The following is a 23,130-nucleotide window of genomic DNA, read 5'->3' as shown; positions in this document are numbered from 1 at the left end:
ATCCAGATTTTTTGATGTATTCATATAAAGCTTTGACATTTGACTTACCTTTTATTGCTGTCATGAGATTTTTATACAAAGTTTGCCATTGTAATGGCTCAAACCATGACATTTCGATGGAATGAACCATGCAAAGAAAGAAACAGCGAAATGCAGTGATTTTCTAGAATAAAAAAGATTCATGTTGTAGTTTAACACAAGTTAATACAGTTTTTTTTGTTGTCACATTATCGTTCTTACTGTATTCAGCCTTGTGGCAGCTCAAACCATGGCACGTAGACAAAAAGAGTAATGCAAAGAAAGGGAAGCAGAAAAATATATTCAGAAATACAGTGATTTTCCAGAATATAAGATTCATGATGCTTTAACACAAGCTAATAGTTTGTTGATGTATCCATATACAAAACATTCAGATTTGACTTGCCTTTCGCTGCTGTCACAAGATCTTTCTTATCATGTTTACCATTATAGCGATCAAAAATAGGCATGTAGATATTCATGCAAAGAAAGAAACAGAGAACAATATGCTCAGAAATGGGGTGATTTTCCAGAATTTAAGATTCAGGTGGGAATTTAACAATTGGTTTTTGAGGTATTCATATAAAACTGTGAGATTTGACTTATTTTTCAATGCTGTCAGGAGAGTTTTCACCAAGTTTGCCACATATATTGCTCAGACCGTGGCATGTAGTTGGAAAGAGTCATGCAAAGAAACAGAAGAAATACAGTGACATTTTCCACATACAACATTAATGCTGCACAAGTTAATACCGTTTTAATGTATTCATAAAGTAATGAATTTACAAAAAAGGTTTTTTTTGTTTTTTTTTGTAAATTCAAAATTAGCTCACCTTTTATTGCTCTTTCTTGCCACTCTTTACATTCATGGCAATGACATGAATATGGAAAGAAACAAAGAACAATATGTTTAAAGGATTCTTTTCAGAAAAGTTTTCTGGAATGAACAAGTCGATCATTTTCGCTTTATGAATGTGTTTTTTTAGAGATTTACCTTCATAAATAGACAGATATCTTCTTCCTAGTCAAACACATGAAGCCAGAGCGACTACAATGAAGCTGTTCAAGTAACGTTACATTCATAAAAGTAGCAATCACCTGTAACCATAGCGACAGTGACTAACGTGAATATCAAAGATGACGACGTCCAAAACGCGCTTTCCTTAATTAACCAACTTTAATACTTTAATAAAATGTGGAACATCCGAGTCGCATGTAATGTTTATTCTTCCTTGTCAGTTGTCACAAGTAAACCACATATTCAGCAGCACATTTTCGTCGCGCGCGGCCCTTTAGTTGAGATGTCACGTGCAATCACAGATCGAACAGTTGGTGTATCAAAATGAATTTAACGTAATGTTTTAAGTGGAAAAAAGTTCCGCGTGTCCTTAAAATGTCTTAAATTTAGTTATATAAATTTAAGACCATAAAAAAAATCGTCAATGGTACATAAATTTGGAAACGGAAAGACGAGAATTCCGATATGGCTTAATGTGACGAACTTCAAAAGGCTCTGATTCATTAAATAAACATGATCGCTGCACATTTCAAAGTCAGATGCTGTTGTTTTGTGTACTGTCGTATATATTTCTGCAGAGAATCAATTTGCATTTTCAATAAGCAAGTTTGCATGTTTTTTTTTTTTTTTTTTAAAATATGCATAAACGTCTAAACAATTAAGGAAGAAAAATATTTAATGTTTAATTATATAATGTTATTTAATTAATATAATAATTGTTACTTTTGACTCATCCAGTTTCTTAAAAATGGTTTAAAGGCTGAAATGTTAAGTTTATTATTTTATAAAACTTCTTGTTTTAGTGAAAACCCGCATCTGAACTGTAAATCATGATTTTTACAGTCATTTTACAGTTTAATATATTACTATAGACATTGCCCTGCTCACATGGTATTCATTTTATTTGTGCAGGTCTTAAAAAGTCTTAAATTTGAGCCTAAAAATCCCACAGATACCCTGCAGTACTCTCATGGACCAGCTGGCATATATAAATCATGCTTGATATCATGCCAAGTTCTCAGACTTTGGCATTTTATCTCTTTATTTACACACACACACACACACACACACACAAATGATCAAACCATATTTCAAGTAATCATATCACTCTTCCTTAAAGAAACCATTTATGGTGTCACAACGTGACAAAGCAACAAGTGATAAAAGCTTTCCATCTCTTACATTGTTACATGGTGTAAATGACCATGGGTTTATATTTCTGCAGCAATCTGCTGGTAGCCATGCTCACACTGAAAGCCTGTTGGACCAAAATCCTGCTCCCTGTGTATAGTAAACATCAAACACCGACAAAGAACATGCAACATTTTCACTAGCAGTGTGGAAATAAAAATTGTTTGGTCACTGGAATCTTGCTGCATTGCGCCTGGATAGAACACAGTGTTATACTATAGTATGAGAAATAACAAATGATTTTCAGTTGTCATTCAGTGTAAGAAACAATACCATAAAAAGTATAAAAACACAACACGGGATTCTTGTATTCATTTAAAAAAGTTTAAAATATAAAATTCATTTAAAAAGTGCACTTGCCCCAAAACTGTTAAGATCCCAAAGATGTGACACCAGTTTGGTCATGCAACTAACACCACGCAAAGTTCACAACAGCATGACCATCTCAGACACACACAAGGAATGTACATTCAGTTTGACACATTTTGGGATTCTCCAAATACAGCAGATCATCTTCAGTGCATGTTTTTTGGTTCCCACACTTCATAGGACCATATAAGCCTCTGAATCCACATGATGAACGCAGCTCAAACTTATTTCATTTGAGAACAGGGTCAGGTGGAGGACTGGTCCGAATGTTCGGAAGCAGGCGGGGCCGGGCAGAGTGGGGGGTAGGGCCGGGGCTTGTCCAGATTCACATACGTGATCTGCAGGTTGATGTAATGTTCCCCCTCAAGGCTGGAGTGGATTTCTTGAATGACTTTCACAAGACTAGGGAAACTTGGTCTCTTCTCAGGCTCAGGATTCCAGCACTGCAGCAGGATGGACCACCTATAATACAGAATCCAAAATGACTTATTAATCTATTTGCCCTATTTGCCCCAATTATGAAGCTACATGTAAACCTAAATATTTCTGTTGGGTTTTCAAAGCTGTTCCCCCATTTTTAAAGTGATTATATTGTTTTATTATTATTATATGTAATTTTAATATTTAATATATAGTTTTTTATGTTCTTTATGATCCACTTACAATGTTAGTAAAAGTTTTCTATAAAAAAAGGATATACTTTTTCAAGACTGTTTACCAAAGTTTACTCTTATCATTAGTTCTTCTGGTGTTTAGAAATATTCAATAATTTTACATAATTTCGTATTTTAACAACATAAATATTAATAATATATTTATCTTGCTTTACTGCTTCACCATGAATTACGATTTTCTGAATGCAAAATAGGTTTTGCTAACATGTAAATGTGGATAGTTACATAAAAAAATTAAAAAACTCCTTTGAATGATATATTTTCAAAGCATAAATATCAAAAAGCCAAAGATAACGTGATTCCTCATGATACGACCCCTTTAAAAATAAAAGGTAGGTAAATCATACAGGGAATTTAAGCAGTATTGTGGCTGTAGCAGTCGACGGCCTTGCATTAGATAGGTTGTTATGTCATAAGGGTCCACATCAGGATACGGACTGGCCCCTCTCGTCATCAGCTCCCACATCAACACTCCAAAAGACCACTAGAGGGAATAAAATACATGTTACATATAGAATGTAGAATTTTTAGCCTGACTCTCCTTCCAAGATGACAGGACCACGCCAATGAGATCACACTTATATTCATGTGATTTCAAAACTGTTATTCTTGAAATGTCTTGAAAAGATTCTCCACATTTAAACTTACCACATCTGATTTGGTGGTGAATTTCTGTGTCTGCAGGCTTTCTAAAGCCATCCATTTGACTGGCAGCTTTGCTTTTTTGCTGTCCTTGATGCTGTAGTATTCCTTATCATAGATGTCACGTGCCATACCAAAGTCAGCCACCTTCACTGTAAACGACTCATCCAGCCTAGGGAAAGTGGATTCATTACATTTGTAAGAATTTTTGTGTCTATACTCATTGTACTTTGATAAGAAAACAAAAATCTAAGTACATTTTGTTTGTTTCATTTTGGTGTATGCATACATTACCAGATAAAATAAGAAAATTAAGGTTGCCTCTTACTTACATGCAGTTACGTGCAGCAAGGTCTCTGTGCACAAATTTTCTGTTTGCGAGATACTCCATTCCTTTGGCAACTTGAAGCCCAAAGCCAATCAGGTCCTTCACTGTGGGATTCTGAACATGAAGGATATATTTTTATGAGGCAACATTTTAATGCAAAAGTTTAGTAAGTTACCATGATTTTACCAAGATTAAAAAGTTAAAATTAGTGATGCACTGAAATGAAATTACTCTGGGCCAAAAATTCAGGATGCACTTGGCAGAAAGCTGAATCCAAATCCAAAAATACATTTTATTTATTAATCAATTAATAAATCTAACTTATTAACATTAAATAATGAATAGGTACAGTAAAAATTAATATGTAAAATAGTACATATATTTGGCAAAATGCTGCTCTTTAGGGTATTTGTCTAGCTATCTATTACATTTATGGTCAGAATGTCATGAGATTACATGGCATTGTTCACAAGTTGTTTTATAGATGCTTTTTTTGTAATTGTAACACTGATTGAGCAATTTTTATGAAACATGATACATTTCACTAAGTACTGTTTCGTACTGATGTTCATTCATATATATTTTGTGCTATAACTAGTAGTAAGGGGGAAAAGATGATTGGATCATGTGCCGCTTGAGCAAAGATGGTGATAAAATAGGGAATTTTAAAGGTGAGACTTTCTTTCACATTATAAGTAACAAAGCACAAAGCTTATTGTGATTATTTGATGGCAGGTGTACTACAAATAATGTTCAGTGAAGTTCACACATCAACAGAAAACAGTAGGTAAGGTAAGGGTTAGGATATGGTTAGGGCTATGTTGTTCCAGTAAGATATCGATTTGTAGTATTATATAAAATAAATGTGCTTACCCTGTGTGGAGAGCGGATGAAATGCCGAAGGTCTCCGTGTTTCATGTATGGCAGGATCACCAGGGGAAGTCCATCACTGGGAAGCACAATGCCCAAGAGGGACAGGACATGAAGGTGGTGGAAGGCCTTCATAAAGATTCCTTCTCTTAAAAACTGCTCCACCTCTTCCAGATCAGTAATCCCTTTCAAGAAAAATTGAGAATATCATATTTCCTGTTTTGGTTTTCTTTTTTTTTTCATAATGGCTGGGCATTACAAAGCTGTACGTAATGTAAACTCTTACATAAAAAATTGTAACATCAATGTTTTTTATAAGCTTCAAATACTATAATCTAGGCATGGAGAATTTATAATATCATACCTTATGCTACCTTAAAGTTACTCTTTAATAACACTAATACTTTAGTAACACTGTTTAATGTAATCTTAAGCAAATTTTAAAATAAAGATCCATTTTTAATCTGTATTCTAATGGTGTGATGCCTAACTTTGCTTGTAAAATTGTATAATTTATAAATTGTAGATTTTAGTTTTTAATATTTATTTTTAACTTATTTTGATTATTTATTACATTATTTGCAGTAACATAATAACAAAATAATTATCAGCTCATTGTATCATCCACAGTTTTAATATTGGTGTGCCCCTATTTAAAACAGTATTAATTTACTTACTATTCAGTGATTTGACAGCACAGTGGATCTTTTTGTCATCACTATCAGTAAGATATCCATGATACACTGTTCCAAAATGACCTGAGAAAGATTTGAGAATTATGCAAGTGTGTGAAAGAGGATGTACTATTGAAAAAAGAGAAAAAGATGGAAAACAATGTAGCAAATCCAGATGGATTGTTGTTTCCCTAAGATATGTACCTTTGCCAATGATTTGATCATGCTGGATTTTAACCTTATTATGTGGGATCAAAACATTCTTCACCTCCTCCAACAGATCTGGCCGGAGAGCGGACATAGAGATTGTCTGAGATTGAATCAAGGCAGCTGCTGCAGAGTCCATCGACCCAGCATACAGCAGACTGGAGGACGTTGTCCTCAAGCCTTGGAATGGAGAAGCTGTCAGACCTACAGAATGCACAGTTTATGTTTATTGAAGAATGGACGCTCTTTATGAAGATGCAATTTACCAAGTTGGGCTATATACTCTTTAAATTATAGGTAGTGTCTTAATGTTTTCAAAAACATTAGGGCTTCAGGTTGTCTCACCTCTTCTGTAGTCACCATCAGGTGATCTGTCATAATTCTCCACCGTAGTACGAGTTGAATGCAGTGATAGTCGAACCTGAGCAAGTGCAGCTGCTGACCAAAGAAATGTTTTTGTTTTTTGTTTTTTTGTTTTACATTCATCAATTTTATTTTGTTTTATTTTTTTATTTTTTTTCATTCTGCTTACTAAAAAATGGTCAAAAATCATCATCATGAAAAGCAAATATTTTTCCATATATTTTAAAAATGTGCTATAAAGTATAACAATTACAAAATTATTTCACAACGTTAAAAAATAATCCTTTCATTTAGGAAAAATTTGAGTAATTTTGACAGAAGCACTTACATTTCCTTTTCTTGCGCTCTCGTGCTATGGCTATGCAGGCCAGAGCTGCTCCCATGCCAGCTGCAGCCAAAATGCCCAGCACCATGCCCACAATTAAATTGTTGTTTTTTGTTACTACAAAACCAATATCATATTCTTCTCCGTTCACTAGCAGCTGAAAAACACAATGTGACAGAGCAGTGCATCATGAATGACATGCAGAGCCAACCTGAACTTATTAAAATTTATTAAAACTCTGACCTTAACTGGCGCCCTCTTGCTATTTATATTAAGATTTTTAGGGATCCTGCAGGTGATCTCATTGTCCAGAACTGTAGCCTTGCAATCCACTCCATCAATTGTCATAATGATTTTCATGCAATCAGACACCAGGGCTAGTTTTATGTGCTGGGATAAAAAATGTGAATAGATTAATATACAATACATCTGGAAGAATAATTTGATTGTCACTGTAAATGTCATAATTTTAGTCATAATTTAAATTTAGTAAATCATTTATTTTGTTGTTTTAATTGTAATTCATGTTTTTCATTGTATTTCGGCCAGTAAAATGTTTTATGTGATGAGAAAAAAAATCTAATATTATTACAAATAAATTTCATTTTTAAATATATTAACATCGAAAACAGTTATTTTAAATTGTAATAATATTTCATACTAATACTGTTTTTACTGTATTTTTGATTAAATGCAGCCTAGGTGAACATAAAAGACTTATTAAAAAAAACATTTTAAAAAATCTTAATTATTCCACTTTTTAGAAAAATTGTTATATGACTTTTGACCAGTAGTGTATTTAACATATATATTATATATAAATATTTTACAAAAACAACACATGAAGACGTGTGGCCTGGTCGGACCATATATGAGACTATATAACAACACTATATAGCCACTGAGACGTACATGCAATGAGACTTTGTCCTGCCCTGGGCTGAGCTCAAGCACATGGTCTTCTGTTTCAAACGGGAAGGGTTTTCCATTAGCATGGCAGGTAAAATTCTGAGGCAGGAGTTCCTTTGCTCCATCCAGATCCACAGTGAGGATTCCTGTTGACTCCTCACATGGAGGGATTTTACACAACATTTGGTTGGGATTCCCTTGACCAGCACACACCTAAGGAGGTACAGCATCCAATAAGTGGCAACGTATATACTACTATTAAACATGGCTCTTCAAAATGCAAGGGAGTCCTACGGTTTGCACAGGTGTCATGCTGTTGCCTCTGTAGGTAATGACGGCTTGGGAAACAGAGTCCAGATTCTGTCCAATGATGGTAATGTTTGATCCTCTTCATTGAAGCAGGACCCAAAAAAATACATATTGAACCATTTAATGGTCTTCCACATCACTGTTACTTGTATATTTACTGTTAAAGATGCCATTAAATATTTGTTACAGAAAAAAACTGAATGTTTTGACTCACTTTCTGAAACCACAGTTGGGCTTCACACCCGTCACCTCAGGATTCACCATATAGCGGAACATATTTGTGGCCAAAATAGTTGATTCATCAATTACAACCTTCACATCTACATTTGAAGTCTCCTCAACACCTTCAGACCTACAAACAACAGAAGTCCCATCTCTGGAGACGCTGTGGAGAAACAATAGTAGGAAAATACTCAACACTCAGTGGTGAAAAAGTATGCTCTATACTGGCATTCTTATTATCTTTCTAAACCATGACTAATAACAGTGAATTTCTAAACCTGGCACATTAACCTTTCAAAAGGGCAAATTCTGTCTCCAAGGCTGACTGTTCTGCTTCCACCAGCATCCAGATGTTTTCCTGACAGGGTGATCAGGGTTCCTCCAATCTTAGGTCCAAAGCTTGGACTGATATCTGTGATTTCTGGGGTCTGATGGGAGATATGAGGTATGAAAAGAGCTTTATCAACCTAAATTTGGTTTAGTTTATCCAATTGATCAGCAGCAGTACTGCAAACCAATATTTCTTGATAAACTTTATGTTAAATCATATAATCGAGTGTAGTAATTAAAGGTTGAGAATGTTTTGCTCATTACCACAAAACTGAAGCCTTGTATGATAGCCTTCCCAGAGATAAAGTATCCACTTTCCATGCTCTTTTCATCCACTTGCACTGTAATATCAATATTTTGCTCCGGGTCTGACACCTCACTATCAATCCTACATACCAGCCTGAGAAAAGAATGAAAAATAACATTAATGAACACCAGTGTTGTTACTGTTAACTAAAACTATTAAAAAATGTTTAAGTTTACTGAAATGAAATATAAAAAATATATGAAAAACCTAAAAAACTGTATTTATCAAACCTTTCAGTGGGAAAATTTAAATGTGTATGTTACTTACTGGGAGCTACTGCTTTTTTCTGGTATAATAGTGCAGCCACTGTTTCCTACTTTAACCTGGTGAGAGGTTTGAGTGATAGCAGCTCGGGAAGAAGACTGGAAGTTCCACCCACAAAGAGTGATTTCACTCTTACCATTTGAGGGCACCGTACTGGGGAAAAACTGAAAAGCAAAAGTGCAACAAAAAAAAGAAGCAAGTTTTGGGCTGTGTATAAAGTTCATAATAGCTTTTTTCAATTATGTTATAATAAATAAATGACAAAGGCCTGAAATATTATGTTACACAATGTATTTATATTGAACACGATTCAAACACCAAAGTGATCTTATTCCTAATTGACAACGATTCAGCTGTTCAACTTTGCTTTGACATGTGCGATTACTTTCTGTTCCTCCCTGTGATTTGAACATTCAGATCTAACCTAAAGAGAGCAGCTGTCATGTATTTGTATGAAACAGCTTCACAGTCTTTTCAACCACACAGTATCATTATTTCTGTTACAAACATTTAAATAATCACAGAGGTATGGGGGTAAAAGTTTTTATAATTTGTATACACTGATGCATACTATTAAAAATAGAGGAACTCCCCTTTTGAAAGTAATTTGAAGCTTCAAATAAAGATTAGATTACACTGTTACACCAGCAGGTGTCAAAAAGGAGCTGTTAAAAATGTTTGTTTTTGAATCATTCAAGAGATTCATTCAAAAACACTGATTCATCCAGTAATGAATCAAGTACTGTCATTGAATCATTCATTCATAAATTACATGTGATTTTGTTTAGTTGTCTAATGTTTTTTCTGCAGAATTGTGAGAGAACCACAACCTCCATTTAAGAAAAAATAGTTTATCCAGAGTCGTTCAGCTCTATTTTGCACAGCTCTTAAATGAGTCTGAGTGCTGCAACTAAATGTTTTGCAATAAGAGACAGAATAAATATGTTTGATATCAAAATGTTTGACTTTTTTTACATGACAAATATTTTTTTAACCACCCTGGGCTCGAAACTGTAAATCAATAAGAATCGGAACTGATCAGCAGAATTGGAATCGGAATTGGAATTGATAAAATTCAAACGATACCCAACCCTAGTTACTATATAATTGTAATACTTCTGTTTGTGCTATTTCATTTTATTATTCTTAAATGGGAAACATATCCTTGTTCAAACAAATGACTTTACAGCCAAAGCTGACACTGACACAGGAGTGAGAGTCCAGCAGGTACTGTGGTTGTTAACACAGCCCTGACCTGATATGACTATAATGACTCTGAAGCAGCCTTCATATTATCAGTACACACTCACTTTAAATTACAAATGCAAACTTAAAAGACAGACAGTTTATTGTCCCATTTATCGCCCAATTATGCAATGTGTTACCTGGGTGATAACTGGAGGGCAGGAGTTGCTACTCCACTGATCCTTACACTGATGCATTTGAGAACAGACTCCATTACACCAGCCACATCCCATAAACTTGGGGGCCGCTAAACACACTGAACAGTCGAGGAAATGGGCACAGCCTGGACCTCTGGGAGACACATTTATCAGCTGTACATACAGGATGAAGAGACAGGTTTGAGATTGAACAGATGTAAACACAAAAAAATGCAGCTGAAAACTATGAGTCACTTTCGGTCGGTGTATTTTTAAACATTAAACCTTCAGTTCACTGCTGATGGCTGATAAGATTTTGAACTGTACAGAATAAATGTGCATACCTTATTTCCAACAACAAACAGCAGAGACTCCGAAGAATGAACAGCAGCTATTCGTGACACTTTATGCATATCTTCCACAAGAGAGTAGTTGGCAAACAGTTCAAGAGACGATCTGCTCAGAATAACCTGAAAAGTAAAGTACTTTTTGTCTGTCAAGAATCAAAACCACAAAGGAAACTTAGTCACAGCTACACAAATACAAAATATACATAATATTTGTCTTTATAAGGGCAAAATCCATTCACTGTCTCCATCCAATAGAGGTAGCCAACAAAAGCCTGGCTTATGATTGTATTGGCCATTGACTAGCAGGAAAGATATTAACTTTAATGTTTTAAATAGCTGGTAAGGAGAGGATTCTATGAAAGCCTCCATGGAATTGTGAGATATACACTCACAAATCTCACATTTCTGACTTACATCTCGCAATTCTGACTTTTATCCTCAGAATTCTAAGTTTATATCTCGCAATTAGTTTTTTTTCCACCATGAAATATATATATATTTAAGTTAATTGCGACTTCTTAAAGCACAATCCTAACTTTTCTTGCAACTTTCACAATGTGGACTTTTTTTTCTCAAAACCGCTAGATATAAACTCTGACCTTTTTGTCAAAATTGTGAGTTTATAACTATCAATTCTGACATTTTTCCTCAGAAATGTGAGTTTATACCTCAGAAAAAAAGTAAGAATTGTGAGATATTAATATCTATTAAGGTGCACTGAGATGATAGATTGGTTTCTGAAACACCATAGAAAGACTTCAGCAACACAGTATGCTAGGTCCCCATTAAAGCGTAAGAAAATTTCAGTAATGTGTCAGTCATTTTTCACAGTATTTGAACAGGAATCAGTTTATTCCAAAAAAGAGTGATTCACAAATAACCTGCAAGAGCCTTCCATCTTCTGTGCCAATGTGCGCCACAGTCTTGGTCTCAATGGTAGTCACCAGAATAGAAGTAAAGAGCACATTGTTCATTTGCCTGTTGAAGAAGTCCACTCTGTAGTAAGGCTTTGCCACCATGGTGGGGACAGCTTGGCAATTCAAACCATCTCGATTCTAGACAAAATAAATCAAAATATTGACTGAATAAATATATTTTGTGAATGTTTTTTCCTGCAACTTTTTGTTGCTTTGCAAGAAATATATAAAAATCAGGGCGTATACAGCATATACAGGAAGTGTCAATTTGCCTAAATGAAAACTGCTAAATCAGCAACTGCAACAATATACACTCTATATGTTCTGCCTGCATTTGGAGCTCAACGGACTGTTTAAAAAAAATTAAATCCAATTTCTGCTACATGTTTGTTACAATTTTTTACTGACTTCAAAAGCGTGGCACTGTGACATAAAAAATGCATCCACTTCAACAGCAACCCCAGTGAAAAGGAAGCAACAACTTGTAAACGGAAGGCTACAGACACCATCTGGCAGTAATAAATGATTTCCTGCCCCCAACAGTTTGAACCAAATTAGGATTTGTGGGATACATGCATTCTGTCAGTAGTAACGCTCACTGAATAAGTAATAAGCAAACCAGTCAGGATTTAATTTCCATTGCTGTAGAAATGAATAAAACTTAAGAGCAGATGTTGTCATATATTTTGACTTTTTTTTCTCCTATGGAACACACATTTTAAAGAGTTTTCCAACTTTCTAATGTTTCAAAAAGGATGTAAAGGTACCTTAAAAGTATGATTAAAGTGGTTCATAGAACACGTGATATTTCAACTCTTCTCAATTAATATGATAACACCATGAATTTAGGAATTTTGGTTGTTATTCACTGGAAATCTTGACCTCCATCAGAGAAACATTCAAGAGTTTATAAAGATAAATTACTCTTTTGTTGTCTAAATTATGTGCTTTTTTTCAGAACTGATAAATGGATTAAAATATTCTGTAAAATAATGTAATTTCAAGATAGCAAAAAAATGTAAAACAAAAAAGATATACAGTGAGATGTTTTATTTCAGCTAACCTCAGTATCTCTGTACTACTGATTAAAAAACAAACTGTTGATGTCATTATTGTATATCCTGTTACTACATGCTCTCTTTGATTTATCAGCCCTGGCTCATTGCCTGTTTAAGATCGTGAGAGATAAAGCCATACTCAGCACAAACATCTGCCACAGAAAGTTCAGTCTAATAGTAAGGTATTGAGTGACGTATTGTAGTTCATGTACGAGCATGTGGTGGCTGGTATCTATAAAACAAAAAGTGACTTCATGAATTGAGCAACACAGCCGAGACTTCCGAAACACATGCAATAACAACGAATGATAAAGCCTGACTCTCACATGGTGACCCCTGAGCATGTGGTGTTGCTAGAATGATCTGAGTGGTTGCCATGGTGTTGCCAAGTGGTGACTAGGACATTCATAGGTGGTTGCCAGAGTGTTCTGGGGGTTTCTATAACATTTGCTAGGGCATGTCGCACGCTTGCTATGATGATGATGAGGGGTTGCTAGGGTTCCTAGTTTGTTCTGGGGATTGCTACGGCATTGTGAGGCAATTGCTATGGTGTTTGGGGGTTGCTAAGGCATTGTTAAGAAGTTATTTTTGTGTTTTGGGGGCTAGGCAGGGTTGCCAGGTCTGCTGAACAAAATCAGCCTAACTGCAAACAAACTGTCCCAATCATGTTTTTTCTGCTATTTTCCCCTCTGTTGGGATCCCTTGTGTTGAAATAGCACTCTATAGATTGAAATCGCTTTAACCTGCGGACTGAAAAATACAACACACAGTAACAGTGTAACACCAGCTCAATTCCATCCCAAATTCATCTAGACACCTAAAAATGGGGGTTCTCAGGAGCAGGATGGAGAAACACAGATTTATTAATAAACAAGGCCACACTAACGTAAAATGTGAATTGTCAAGGAACTGCAGTGAGAAATACAAACTCACCTCATGCGGGCACCTTTCACATGGCTGAAAATGGCACAATCCCCGAGAGATCTGCTCTGTCCCACTTGAGCAGCAGGACTCTACCCCTTTCTCAATCTCACTGTTCACATCATCTATTGGAAATGCGCACAAGGCAGACTGTCTGATAGGATTCCCCTTATCATCTGTTACAGCAAATACACCGTAAAGAATTGGGCTTTCCATCTTTACTCTTAGCTCATCGGCCAGCTCCTTGCCAGGCGTACTGAAATGAGCAGCTTGAACCGAGTTGTACACTACATCCTTAATCCACCTGCTCCTTTTCCTGCGTTTGGGCTCAAAACGGCACTCCAGAACAATTTCCCTGTACATCCAAGGCTCGCTGTCCTTGATCGGCAAGCGCCCAAGATGGGTCTGCAACTTGGCATTTGGCTTCACTGGGCTCTCCAACTGTACAGATAAGAAATACACATATTCTGTCGTGGAGAACGTATAGATGTAGTCAATGGTAAATTTATCCTGGAATTCGGGAAGAACTGTCAGACCCTTCACTTGGCTGTCGAAACCGTCTTCTGTGGTAAGTACACGACGAATAGAAAGGGACTGTTTGCCAAAAGATCCAGCAATGGTGGTATTGATGGTAGCTGCTGTAAAGAAGAATGTTGAATAACCATCTCCAACTGCGCTGACCTTTGTTCCCAGAGGACTAGCGACACAGTCAGGACAAGCTAAGGGTGAGTTGCCCTTTTTATTAAAAAAACATTCAGAGTTAGATGGGCTTGCACTTTTATTAAGCTTAAGGAGATTACAGACACCATACTGGGTACTCCCACAGATGTAGAGTAGGTTAAGATAGTCCAGAGGCTCTAAAACAAGAACTTGGTTATCCGTGTCCAGTGGCGTTCCCGGTTCATTCTCAACATCACAATTACAGGTTTGACAATCTGGACTGTCAACTGGCCCGGTTCTCAATTCCCATATTTTGCTGAAATTTTTGTCCAAGGCTTCAACCACATTTTGTGAGGCCACGTAAACCTCATTAAAATTCTCATTAACAACTATGTTCTGTATGGCTTTTGCAGTTTGGAAAAAAGGGATAGAGTAGGAAACAGAAAAGTTTATGTTCATTTGTGGGACTGTAGGACATGATTTTAATGCACAGGTCAGATGTATCTGCAACCAGACACATTTTAACAAGGTCCTAGGGCTGATGAACATCTCCGCTGTCCTATGTAGCCTGAGGCGAATGGAGTTCACTGCTATTGCTAATACATGATGAAGATAAACAGGACCTTTGAATAGGAAAATACAGAAGAAAGAGAAATGAATATGTACACTGTAAAATGCTTTCATCATTATGTCAGTACATCCATTCCATGCGTTTACAGTATCTTGTCAGTAACTTGACAATAAGACTGCTAAAGAACAGTAATGCAACCACTGATCTATTTATCTCTATTATAGATCAGTGAATGCAACCCTCATGAAAATGACCACTTATAGGCCATTATATTATACTATTATATGTATATAATATAGCTTATTATACTGCTTTATTACTGCATGCTTCATTGTGCATTTGATAAATAAACTCTGATTTCAAGTACTGAAATTAAAGTGCAAAGAATTTTTGACACCACATTTTACTTTTAAAATGAATTGATCATTTAAGGTTTTGTTTTTAATGTTATGGAAGCAATTTTGTACAATGTGCACACTATAGCAAAAAGAAAATAGCATACAAATATGTACCACATCTAACCATAGTTTCCACCAAAACAGGCTACATTTATGCATTTGGCAGTTTAGATCCAAAGAGATTGTTAGGGTTACATTTTATTAGTTAACAACAGTTAAATAGTGGTAATGTGGTAGCACGCACAGTTATCAATTAAATAAATAAATAATACAGCATGAAGGCGTTCCCATGTTCGGTACTAATATTGTGGCGGAAACTATGGTTACTGTGGTAAAATTGAGCAATTGAACCAATTAGAGGGAAGATGACTGAATAATTACGCAATATATATTTAAGAGAACGATTTTTTTACTGTAATTTTGGCAATATTAAAGTACAGAAACTCTATGTAACGATTTGCTGTCGAAAAAATAATATGCAACTTAACGCGCAATTTATAAACAAGCATGTCACAGTGTAACTAGCTTTGATTTTCGTGTTTGTTTAAGGAACTAATACATTTAGTTAATACGTTTAGGCTATATACAAAGAAACATTAACTAAAATGTGACCTATGTCGCGGACGTGTTACAAAAATTCTAAGAACTGAAAGGAGAAACTGTATTATTGATAATAAAAAGTTTATGAATTTACCTGAGGCTCACCTGTGGCCTTTTACCTCTTCTCCTGAGTCGATGAAGAGTGAACGTGCGCACTCTTAACGACTTACAAAAACTCCACAGAAAACGATAACAGGATTGTACTTAAAAGTTGAACATGTCTGATAAAAATCACAAGATTAACTGGTTTCTTCGTACGGGACAGTTTCGACTTCTTGTATTAGCATGAGATAGAGAACGCGGTCAATCCCCCATTCACAGAACACGCCTAAACACCTCATAAGGAAGTGATGTTGCTCAATCCTTCCCCAACATAAACATCTCCCCAGGGATTTAAATATAAGGCTAAATTAAGTCTTGCACATCCCCTTCCTTGTCTAAATAGCATTTAAGCGCATATATAATTTGTCTACAAACATTTGGATTTCCTTGGCTTGTGGTTGTGGTTTTCAGTTATGTTCAATAGCATTTTTGAAGGAATGCAGGGAATTTGTTCCCATGCGGGCTATAGGCTATTCTGGGGTGAGGGGGGAAACTGTTACGTCAGTAGGCTATTCGTTCTAATGTAGGTGTGTAATAAACCAGCAATCCAAATTACACCATACATAAATGCATACATACATGCATACACTTTACATAGAGGTTATGGTGATATATGACAAATTGACCGCTGTTTCACACTACTATACTGTTATGTGGGCTCAGGAGGGAGGGGGAAATTGGTCGTGTTCTAACATATGTATTGGGTGAATCATATTCTGAAGCAGAACGTGTGTGACATTTCAACAGACATAACAGATTATGTAATTATGGGTTTCCACGTAAATTAAATACAGATGTTATTATTATTTTTTCTTGTGTTTGCTAATTCCACTGTCTATATAATAAAAAAATAATTGCTTATTCCAAAATATTTGGAAAAATTCATGTATTTGTCTAAATATATAAATAATGAATAATAAATAATTTAATTATTATGTTATTATTATCACTTGTTTATATATATATATCTCTTCTCTATACAAAAAAAAAAAAAAATAATAATATCACACTTCACTACCAGAATAAATTCAGAGAAGAGCCGAGAAAAATTTTTTAGGCTATAATTTAATGTTTTGAAATTATATTGCCACATTTGGATCTCAGTGAGTTACATCTTGGTTCCGCTAATTTAAAGCTTCCTATATATCAATTTCTGTTTATTGTATTAGCCTATGTATATATAATATTTTCTATATATTATATTATATTAAAAATGATTATATTATTACTTATATATATTCAAATTCAGTTTTGATACAATCCTTCCAAGTTATGCGGGTTCTAGAAACGCAATATCCACATGGTGGCGCCACAAACTATAAACAACGTGTCATAAAATAAGAATGCTTTGTAACACATGCCATCCAAAATGTATTCCTGTTTGAAAATGAAGACTTTAAAACAATATTCTATAAAATATACATAGTAACACTCTAGATTTTTTTTTTTTTTTTTTTTTTTTTTAGTAATACTAAAAACATGCATGTAACATCAGTATTTTGTGGCAATGCAATATAACACACAAACTGCAAATGTAGATGCTGCTGTTTTTAATTACAGTTACACATGCTAATATCGGTTACATGTACATCGTTTTACTTTACATTGCTTGAAAGAGAAATTTCTAAAGTTGCAGAGAAAGTACTTTTCTGTTCATTACAGCATTTGAGAACAGCTTGGCCTATTATTAGCTTGAACAGTCCATTTGGGACAGCCAGTTGAGGCACAAAGGTCATCCAGACTTCCTTTTGTCAGCTCAAACTGTTTGGGGTCTGTTCCGATCTCTTTAGTGTGTGTCTGTTTGCCAGAACGGGTTGTTGTTAAACTCAGTAGCCAGTAAACTACATTGATCAGGAATCTGCGTCATAGCCATTCAAGCTGGAGTGAATGCTATTCTCCCTTTGTCCGTCTATGAATGTCCAAAGGTGCTGCTCAGGCCTCAGCTGAGGAAGAGGGTGACACATAAAGGCTTTCCAAAACAAGAGAAAGAAAAAAGAGAGTGGTTGTATTATTGTAAGCTGGCTAAAGAGCCCATGAAATTAAAATTAGAGTTTTATGGTTTAAAGTTTAAAGTCCAAAGTCCTGTTAGCACTAAGATCATTTATAACTGAGGGGAAAAGGTGTTTCTTTTATTTATTCATTTGTTTGTTGGTTTGTTTTTATTCATTTTAAAAAAAATATATATATGTCTGTGGGTTTTCTCTTTATAACAAATTGTAATCATAATTTTGACATTTCATTTACTATTTTATGTCCATTTTTAAACATGTAAATCTTTTGAATGTTTTTGAAAGAAGTCTCTTATGCTAACTAGGGCTGCACTAATCAAAAATACAGTAAAAACAGTACACTTGTGAAAAATTATTAGAACTTAAAATAATTATATGTTATATCATCATTCTAATCATTATTTTCTTAGCATATTAGAATATAATTCTAATATGCTGTTGATTTAGTGCTCAGAAACAGAAACATTTCTTATTTTTATCTCTGTTGGTTGCTTAATATTTTTATGGACCCATGATACACTACCATTCAAAAGTCTGGGTTTAAGTAAAATAAATAAAAAAAAGAAAGAAAGAAAGAATATTTTTATTTAGCAAGAATGCATTAAACTTAACGAAAGTGACAGTAAAGATATTTATAATGTTACAAAGTAAGTAACATAAATGCTGTTCAGTGACCGCTCTATTCATTAAAGACTCCTGAAAAATATATATATATATTTTAATCCCGTTTTAAATTTTTTTTAAGAGTTTAAAGTTTGAGGTGTTAAAAAGCCATCCCATCAATGCAGCCAGCAGGGGGCAGCCTATTTCTGCTCTTGTGCCCTTCATCGCACTCTCTGACTGACATTGTCAACTTTATAAAAGGCCTTTCTGATGCTTTTCCACAGACATGTCACTAATTGCTAACTCAATGAATCAGCTGTGAAGCATGGAGCTCTATCTGCGTTTGGTTACCTAGATCCAGTGATTTATTTCATTGGTGTGCAGGAAGAGTTTGACGTTTTATTTCTGGCTTGCATTACTGTGGAACAGTCACAGAAACACACACAATGTTCCTCTCTCCTTCCTTCTCTCACTCTCTCTCTTCTATCACTTTTAGTGTGCTTTCTTTTCATGACAAATAACGGTACAATTGCATTGCCAAGGTAGCTGCTGGTTATGTTTGAACAATGCAAAATACATAAAAAATAAATAAATAAATAGATTTTTACCTTTTCTGAAGAAGACACGAGTGCTGCTAAGTAAGCACCACTAACAATAAAAAAGAAAGGAAAGCAAAGATGTGCTGTGCATCAATTATGCATTTAATAGGAAGGAGGAGTATGTCATTATAAGGTAAACAGACACATTTGGGACATACAAATTTTATTTTATTGAATATTTGTATTTTATGTATTGAATCAAGAGATGCAGCTCAGTTTTTTTTTATTCCTGAAACCAATATAGGCACATTTTTTTCTGTTTTTCTTGCTTCTCTTTCTGACTTTGTTTCACTCTTTACTCCCCCTCTCTCGATGTCTCAGAAATAAAGGTACAAAAGCTGTCACTGGGGCTGTACCTTTTCAAAAGGTACACTTTTGTACCTATTGGAATCTAATATGTACACTTTAAGTACTAATATGTACCTTTAAGGTACCAAAATGGACCCTTAAGGTACAAATATGTACCTTTTGAAAAGGTACAGCCCCAGTGACAGCTTTTGTACCTTTATTTCTGAGAGTGTACTTTGCTTTGATGGAAGTTAAAAAGATGAACCAGGGCAGAAAATAAATCCTTGATGATGTCTCACTGAAAAACAATGTAAAAATATTACCATTGTAACACAACAACTTTCCATCTTCTTTCTGACCCTTAAAATTCAATGAGCTGTTATTCGGTGCTAAACCTTTAAGAATTCTATGTAAATGTCTTCTTTGCATAAGAAATGGGAATCTTGCATAAGAAATTACTCACAGGTTGTATGTATGCTGTCAGCTCCACTGTCCCATCCTTCATAAACCAGAATCACATAGGCTATATATATTACAATATATAAGAGATATATAACAATTTTAACAGTACTAGGTCTATATAGATTTTTCATGGCATGATGCTTTAAATCCTAGCAATTACTGTACTGTAATAGGGATTAAATCTGCTTTTTAAATAAAGTTTATTATTAAATAGACATACATATATGAATCATTGTTAGTAAAAAAATAAAAAAAAGAATCTGAATGCAGGTCCATGTGTATAGTGTGAAATCATACATGTGCAGAAACTTGTGTCTGCTGTTTCAGAGAATATAATATAAGCAGCAACATGAGGTAAACCACCAGCCCAACATCACCATTTCCCTTGTTCACTTCCGTGAACTTTTGCTGAAAAGCTCTTAAATAAGTCTGATACCTGAAACACACGTTTGAACTATAATAATGGAGCACTCACATGGAGATGTTTAATGTGCTCAGAGTGGATTCTGAATGCCAGTTTCTGTATAGACACATACTTGTCTCTTGCCTACAAGAAAAGCTATTGAACATTTTGTGATTGCCTTAAAACATTTAAAATGCATGAAAATCCAAGCTTTCCCCAACCTAACATTCATGGTAAAATAACCTTGTCCTGACAACAAAGTTTCCCATGTTTCAGTAAATAATAGGCGAAAAACTGTGTTTGCACAAAACAAAACAAATCCATTCATTAAGAAGCTTTTAACTTCAAACCATTAATTCTGGCTAAAATACAAGTCCTCTATTCATAATATTGCTTTCTCTAGTGAAAAAAAAACTGTCTCGTCTGAATCAGGAGAGAAATATGCACATATCAAGCACTGTTTACAAGCAAAAACAGCCCAAAATTGTTCTAAACAAGTGTGTAAGTGGATTTTGATGTGAGAGGACAACAGGGGATGGACTTTTTTCACTGAAGGAAGCATTAGGGTAGATAATAGACTTGATGGTGGATGGTTTAATGTTAAAACGCCTTAATGATGGATTTGTTTCTGACCAGCTTTTCGCTTCACGAGATGTTAACTGATGGAGTGGTGTGGATTACATGTGGATTATTGTGATGTTTTTATCAGCTGTTTGGACTCTCATTCTGACGGCACCCATTCAGTGCAGAGGATCAGTTTGTGAGCAAGTGATGTAATTTGTTCAGATGAAGAAATAAACTCATTTTCTGATGAAGAAACAAACTCAAATTTGCAAACAGTGATTTTTGGGTGAACTATGCCTTTAATATACTATATGGCAGTGTGGTTTTACTGTAACATGTTCACTGTTTTCACTTTAGACTTTAGGTCAATGGGTATTTGGATGCTTTGTCTTTCTAATCACCTTTAATTAGCAAAACATTGTTGTCATCATCACAGAGGAAGTACACAGCAAACAGGTCATTAGTCAAATGCCCAGCATAAACTGGCCTAGTCCTATATTCTTTTGTTCTCCACTCGAATGTGTAGGAGGACAAGTCAAGAGTTTGAGAACAGAATGTGAATGATCCTCCATTGTATGATGAGCAAAAGGCTCATTGTCTTGGAGAGAGACGGAGTGAAAAATAAACTACCCACACACATAGACTCTCAGCAGACTGCTAACGTCATAATTATTGGATATTCTTGTGAGATACGCTCGGCTTACACCCGAGTTGCATGAACTTTACATTTGCCTGCATCATTGCCCTTTATAAAAACACCAAAAAACCTGCTTAGGGGCACATAACACAAATGGATATAGTTTACAACTATGAGTTTGATTTGTACTGTAGGTCATGTGCTCCACAGGTCCATCAGTTTGGGAAGCCTGTACAGCCACTGTTACTTAAAGGGATACTTCACCCCAAAATGAAAATTTTGTCATTAATCACTTACCCCCATGTCGTTCCAAACCTGTAAAAAAGCTCCGTTCATCTTCGGAACACAATTTAAGATATTTTGGATGAAAACCGGGAGGCATGTGACTGTCCTATAGACTGCCAAGTAAATAACATTGTCAAGGTCCATAAAAGGTATGAAAGTTATCGTCAGAATACTCCATCTGCCATCAGACATGCAATCTGGGTTATATGAAGTGACGGGAACACTGTTTGTAAGCAAAGAAAACAATTAAGCAAAAAACAACAAAAAATCAAAGGAATTGTTGAATAAAGTCATTATTTTTGTTTTCTTCGCTTACAAAAAGTGTTCCCGTTGCTTCATATAACCCAGATTGCATGTCTGATGGCAGATGGAGTATTCTGACAACGACTTTCATACCTTTTATGGACCTTGACAATGTTATTTACTTGGCAGTCTATAGGACAGTCACATGCCTCCCGGTTTTCATCCAAAATATCTTAAATTGTGTTCTGAAGACGAATGAAGCTTGTACGGGTTTGGAACGACATGGGGGTAAGTGATTAATGATAAAAAAAAAATTCATTTTGGGGTGGAGTAGCTCTTTTACTCATTATCACATTGGTTGTATTAGTCAATCCAACGGTATAGACAAGACAGTGTCTTTAAAACACAGATGTTTATCTTAAGCAGGCAATTTAATACCCAACAATGGCTAGTGTTTACTTTCACTTGACCTGTCACTCTAAATGAATTCTCAATGTCAGATTCATTCACTCAAAAGCATTTTTATCAGGAAATAATTGTCATGTGGATTTTATGGCTCTGTTTGAATAACTGCCTGGACATTCCCAAAATTGACTGGGTGAGATATTTCTATTTAGGAGGTGCTGCTGTGATTTTTAGTAGGATGCTGGTGATTCATTCTCTCCTGAGTGTAGAGGTATTCATAAGCCCAGGTGCAGCTTGAGGCCTTTGTGGAGACATTTCATGCCTGTAAAACTGAAACAGAAATGTCTGTGCTCAAAGCAGTGGCGTCTCTAGACATAAATAACATATAGGGCTTAGTCTATCAGTGCCATATCATAATGGAAAGATAATTGTTAACAAGTATTTCTTCTGAATTTTTAACTCAGCTATTAAGAAAGATAGGATGGGATGAGATGAAATAAAATAAAATAAAATAAAATAAAATAAAATAAAATAAAATAAAATAAAATAAAATAAAATAAAATAAAATGTTGTATTATTTGGCACTTTATTCTTTTTAACATTTTTACCCATTTTAAAATTAAAAAAGAAAAATTACAACTCGTTGATGGTTA

The 23,130-nt window shown here is 35.0% G+C and overlaps 1 protein-coding gene across 4 annotated transcripts; it reads right to left on the bottom strand.

The window, feature by feature from the left end:
- Nucleotides 1-2,146: 2,146 nt before the first annotated feature.
- Nucleotides 2,147-16,703, bottom strand: LOC109091078 (macrophage-stimulating protein receptor-like). Of its 4 annotated transcripts, none has more exons than XM_042758708.1 (21): nt 15,983-16,703; nt 13,661-14,931; nt 11,634-11,807; nt 10,747-10,872; nt 10,406-10,576; nt 9,024-9,184; nt 8,714-8,849; nt 8,411-8,547; nt 8,112-8,282; nt 7,883-7,976; nt 7,592-7,801; nt 6,923-7,069; nt 6,683-6,836; nt 6,337-6,429; nt 5,989-6,195; nt 5,788-5,868; nt 5,114-5,295; nt 4,245-4,354; nt 3,919-4,084; nt 3,618-3,754; nt 2,147-3,058 (listed from the first exon to the last, which is right to left on the bottom strand). In XM_042758708.1, exons 2-21 carry the CDS (start codon nt 14,855-14,857, stop codon nt 2,842-2,844), a joined length of 4,071 nt encoding a protein of 1,356 aa, XP_042614642.1. In that variant the 5' UTR covers nt 14,858-14,931; nt 15,983-16,703; the 3' UTR covers nt 2,147-2,841. The 4 variants fall into 4 exon arrangements, with proteins under 4 accessions (XP_042614642.1, XP_042614641.1, XP_042614643.1 ...); XM_042758707.1 differs by having other exon boundaries at nt 15,972-16,702; XM_042758709.1 differs by having other exon boundaries at nt 6,337-6,426; nt 15,972-16,702.
- Between the last annotated feature and the right edge of the window lie 6,427 nt (nt 16,704-23,130).

The sequence above is a fragment of the Cyprinus carpio genome, chromosome A6 (assembly GCF_018340385.1).
Source record: "Cyprinus carpio isolate SPL01 chromosome A6, ASM1834038v1, whole genome shotgun sequence".
In the NCBI taxonomy this organism is placed as follows: Eukaryota; Metazoa; Chordata; class Actinopteri; order Cypriniformes; family Cyprinidae; genus Cyprinus; species Cyprinus carpio.
The sequence above is the reverse complement of the archived record's forward strand: the minus strand, read 5'-3'. Positions and strand labels throughout refer to the sequence as shown.

Coding starts and splice junctions, on each gene's coding strand:
- LOC109091078 (XM_042758708.1), bottom strand. CDS start 14,857: ATGTTCATCAGCCCTAGGACCTTGTTAAAATGTGTCTGGTTGCAGATA. Junction 8,850..9,023: donor GAAAAAAGCAGTAGCTCCCA/GTAAGTAACATA, acceptor TTCTTTTCTCAG/GCTGGTATGTAGGATTGATA. Junction 7,977..8,111: donor CCCAACTGTGGTTTCAGAAA/GTGAGTCAAAAC, acceptor GCTTCAATGAAG/AGGATCAAACATTACCATCA.